A 4,712-nucleotide genomic window follows, 5' to 3' on the forward strand; every position below is an offset into this window, starting at 1 on the left:
GGGGCGGGTGAAGAATGCTCTGGCCAGGAGGGTGGAGGCCTAGTGCTTGGGGAGAGGGCAGGGAGAGCCTGGAGACTGGGAGCGCGGAAGCCACGTGGGGAGCCTTGGGGAAGGGCCTGGCTGCAGGGGGAGAATAGGAGCCTGTGAGAAACAGCTAAGTGTCAGTGTCAGTGAGTGTCAGTGTCACGTGCCTGGGAGCAGGAGGCTCGGGGGCGGCTGCTCTGGGATAGAGGTTCAGGATGAGGCCCTGGGTTCTGGCGTTGGTGTAGAAAGGAAGGGACACACACCATAGAGTAAGTGACGGCATCTGAGGGTTGAGTTGTCCCTGCTGCCAGTACAAGCCACCTGGAGGAGGGTCCGTCCCTCAAAGACAGTGAAGCAGGGGTGGTTGAGGGAGGCCGTGCCTTCTGGGGTGCTGTGGATGAGGGGCTTGGGGGCTCAGGTTGTCAGCAGGCTCTGGGGTCCGTCCGGAGAAGGTGGTTCGTGTCCATGCAGTTGAGTGTCGAAGCCACAAGACGTGGACAGGATTGCCAAGCGGGAGCCGGGAGGACTGTGTTGGGGGACAGCTGCCTTGAGGAAGTGGTGGGGGAGTGAGGTGCGAGGGTCACTCTGAAGATGGGAACAGCCTGGGAGAATGCCAGAGACCCAGTGTGCCCAGGAGACTGTGTCCCCAAATCCTTTTTCCCTTATTCCCACATCCCACAATAGTTCTCTGGCATGTGATTTCCCCAACAAAAGACAGAAAAGTACAGCTGCTTTCTCAACCTTCCCCAGCATTATAAAACACTCACCAGGCAGCTTGTGCAGTGGCCGGAAGTGGTGCTGAGAGCTGCCCTCTAAGGCCCCTGGAGGTAGTCGGGCTGCATGAATGGATGTGATTGGGGACGGGAGCTTGCAGCAGCCCAGGGCACATCCGTTCCTGCCAGCCTGCACCTCTGCCGCAGTTCAGCTCTGCCGAGATGGGATTGGTGGGCAGGACATTTGTCAGGGGAAACATCTATGGGAGAAAATGACAGAGGAGAGTGTTAACCCACCATGAAGGAGTGAGGGAAGGAACGTATCAGCCCGCAAAAGCATCTCAGCCCATGGGAGCATCTCAGCCTGCTGGAGCACCTCAGTGTACTTTACTTTTTAGCATCTCAGTCTGCTAGAGTGTGACAGTCTGTTGGAGCATCTCAGTCTGCTGGAGTGTCTTGGCTGCTGTCGAGGAAAGCTGGGCACAGCCACCAGGGCATTTCTGAGCCCACTTACCCATCAGAGGGGCTGCATCTCCCAGAAATGTGCCTGCCCGAGTGCCATGCTCAGCTCAGTCACTAGCTAGGAGCAGCCTGGGGGCAGCATTGCCTCCACACAAACGTGATGGATTTTGGAGCCTGGCAGCTGCTGCCAGAGATCCAAGAGGTGTGTCCTTATGGCCATTATAATTGCCACATTTTCAAATATTTAATGAAGAGCTAGAAATCTATATCCTTACCCAAAGTCTCCTGATTACTAAATGATGGCAACTAACTCTATTAAATAGACACACACACACACCATGCTCTAGCCTGAGCAACACAGGAAGACACCCCGTCTCTAAAAAAAAAAAAAAAAACGAAAAAACAATTCACCCATTGTAGTGGCATGTGCCTGTGGTCCCAGCTACCCAGGAGGCTGAGTTAGCAGGGTCACTTGAGCCTGGGGAGGTTGAGATTGCAGTGAGCCCTGATCACACCACTGCACTCCAGCCTGGGTAACAGAGCAAGACTGTGTCTCCAGAAAAAAAAAAAACTCAAAAATAATGGCATGCTTGCTTGCTGACCCACCCAAATATGCCCATGGGCCCAGCGACAGGCCTGCCATTGCCATTGTCTGACAGATGAGGAAGTGACCTTGGGGCCCTCTATTAGATCCTGATGTGGCTTTTCTTCCAAAGAGCCACCAACCTCCATCTTCCCACCTCCCTCACAGCAAGCCCTGGCATCGGCCCTGGTCTTTCCTTTCAGGGCCACTTTTCACAAAGAAGCAAAGTTCCAGGTGGTTCACAAGAGCTCATTTCAAAGCAAAGGAGCCGCCAGTGACAGCTGTGGGGCTCGTTGGAGAACATTAAGTGCCTTCCAGTGGGCCTGGTCCTGTGTGTCAGATGGCACATTGCGGAACCTCACCTTGAGGGGAAACCACAGATAGCAAGGCCAGGGAGTGCCAGAAAGGAAGGGGTGGTTAACACTGTCACACACCCAAGAGGGTGGAGCGTGAAGGCCAAGCGACAGACACACATCTGGCAAGGTCACTGGGGACAGAGTCGGGGCAAAGCCACCTTCCCAGGAACAGACAGGAGGACATGAGGACAGCACTTCAGTCCCCTCTGGGGACATGGTGGCAAAGTTGCAGATGCCAGCGCTCTGGTGCTGTGGGTCCTGGCCCCCGTGTGCTGAGGATCACAGGAAGGGCCGGCCTCAGCTCCCTGCTCCGCCACCACTAGCTGTGGGACTTGGGCTAGTCATTTCCCCTCTCAGCCTCCATGGCCCCGTGTATAAAATGCAGGTGACAGTGGTGCCTAGTGAGGGATCTGCCAGGGTGGAGAGAGGATGCCTGGGATCTCTTGGAACAGGGCTGTGCTCACACCAGCTGGTCTGATGATGATGCCCGTTCTTGGAGAGGTGGGAGCCCAGGGGGAAATGCAGTTAGGATGGGAAAACACTAGAGCATATTTGTGTGCTGGGGGCTGGGGAGCCCTCTGGGGAAGGGAGACCTGGGTGAAAATCAGGGACAGAAAGTACCCCCAGCATGAGTATTCTGGGATCCCCAGCCTCCCAGGTCTGGCCCAGAGAACGTGCACTCTAGGGGCCTCCCTAGTAAGTTCCACATGGTCTCATGGGCCCGGTGTTAACGGCAGAGGGTGTCCAGGTTCTTGGCACCTGGAACAAAAAATTGGACAAAACGCACAAAGCGAGGAAGGAATGAAAGGATTTATTGAAGATGAAAGTAAACTCCACAGTGTGGGAAGGGAATGGGCCTGAGAATAGGGGCTCAAAGGCGCCATTACAGACTTTTTGTGTTTAAATATCCTCTACTTGGGGTGCGTCCTATATAAATGAAGAGGATGAAGTAAAGTTACAGAGTCATTTATGGCGGACGTCCTATGGAGAGGACATTTCCTGTTATGGCTCAGGTGCGAATTGGCCTTATGTTCCCTGCCTCCAGACCCTATTTTCCTGCCTCACTGGGCCGTCTGGGCTCCCCATCTCCCACCACCCTCTCCCCACAGGCTTCTTCCCCGACTTGGACTTCCCTGTCCCACACGGCAGCACAGTAGTGAAGTTGAGGAAATGGTAGGTGCAAGGTAGGAACTCCTCCTGGGGTTCACCTGAGGCTGGTGACGGGACATGGGCAGTGCAGTCACTTGGCCCTGTTTCTCCAGCAGCTCAGGGCCTGGAGAGTGAGGAGAGCAAGCTGATGGCAGGTCCACCCACAACCGGGGGCTGGTAGGGCAGACGGGGGGCGAGAACACCCCCAGTGACTCCAAGGCCCCTGTGTCCTGTCCTCCTGGCTCTGGGATAACATGGTCCTAGAGAAACCTGGGTGTGCATAGGAGGGGATTGGAACAATGGCCACATGGCAGGGAAAGACTAGCAGACGGATGGACACCAGCACAGATGACCTGGAAGATAAAATTATACACAGACAAAGCAGTGGGCAGAATGTGTGTGTCATGTGCTCCCACTCGTATTTGAGGTATATGAGTGTGTGTATGTGTGTGTGCACACATGCGAATGTGCACATTTATATGCGCATAATCTTTCTGGAAAGACACCTAGAACACTAGTAGCCCTTTTTGGACTTGGCCTTTCACGCCATATCCTTTTGTTGTCTGTACTTTTTTTAACCATGTACATTCATGATCCTTTTGCTCAAAAGCGAATCTCTTAAAAAATGCAGACTCCTGGGCCCACCTGGAAGCTGCTGAATCAGTTCTCTGTAGGGCCCTGGAACCTGCATTTTCTGTACGCCACCTGATTCTTTAGCCACGCTGAAATGCTGGCTGGGGACCCTGCTGGAAGGAAGGTCCCAGAGACCCCAGTGGCCTTTTCTACATTGTTCTTCATTACGAGTGAAGCAGGCTCAAGATATTCCCATTGTCACCAGCACAGAAAGAGCCCCAAGATCTTGTGGCCACTGTTTTCCTCCTGGACTGAATTGTCTTCCATTTGTTTCTTTTAAGGTAAGAATTGTGACAAAGGCCAGTCTTTCTTCATTGACGCCCCAGATTCCCCAGCCACGTTAGCCTACAGAAGTATAATTCAGAGTAAGTATTTCCATAAGTACTAAATGCAGATGCCTGTGGGGCAGGAAGCAACATAAAGGAGCCAAGGGTATGGGGGGTGTGGAAGGATGGGTGGGTGGTGGGGTCTGCAATGACCACACAGTGGCCTCCATAACCCAGGAAGCCAGGAGTCCATGAGAAATCTCTCCATGTGTGACTATTGTGAATTCATAGTTTAAAAAACACGGTGAGGGTGACATTTATGGCTTAGGAAATACATCCCAATAAAGCGATAAAGTAATTCATTTAAAAAAGTAACTGATAAAAACAAAAAAACAGGCCAGGTGCAGTGGCTCCCACCGGGAATCCCAGCACTTTGGGTGGAGGAGGCAGGCAGATCACTTGAGGCTGGTCAGGAGTTTGAGACCAGCCTGGCTGACACGGAGAAACACTGTCTCTACTAAAAATA

At 53.2% G+C, this 4,712-nt stretch overlaps 1 protein-coding gene across 1 annotated transcript in view; it reads left to right on the forward strand.

The window, feature by feature from the left end:
• NUBP1 (nucleotide binding protein 1) overlaps positions 1–4,712 on the forward strand; it is a 25,961-nt gene that overhangs the window by 20,143 nt on the left and 1,106 nt on the right. Inside the window, exons 8-9 of the mRNA XM_011961432.1 lie at positions 1,290–1,401; positions 4,202–4,285. Of these exons, the coding sequence (XP_011816822.1) occupies positions 1,290–1,401; positions 4,202–4,285 (196 nt within the window). The remainder of the gene's footprint in view (positions 1–1,289; positions 1,402–4,201; positions 4,286–4,712) is intronic.

The sequence above is a fragment of the Colobus angolensis genome, unplaced genomic scaffold, assembly GCF_000951035.1.
Source record: "Colobus angolensis palliatus isolate OR3802 unplaced genomic scaffold, Cang.pa_1.0 Scaffold55, whole genome shotgun sequence".
NCBI lineage: Eukaryota > Metazoa > Chordata > Mammalia > Primates > Cercopithecidae > Colobus > Colobus angolensis.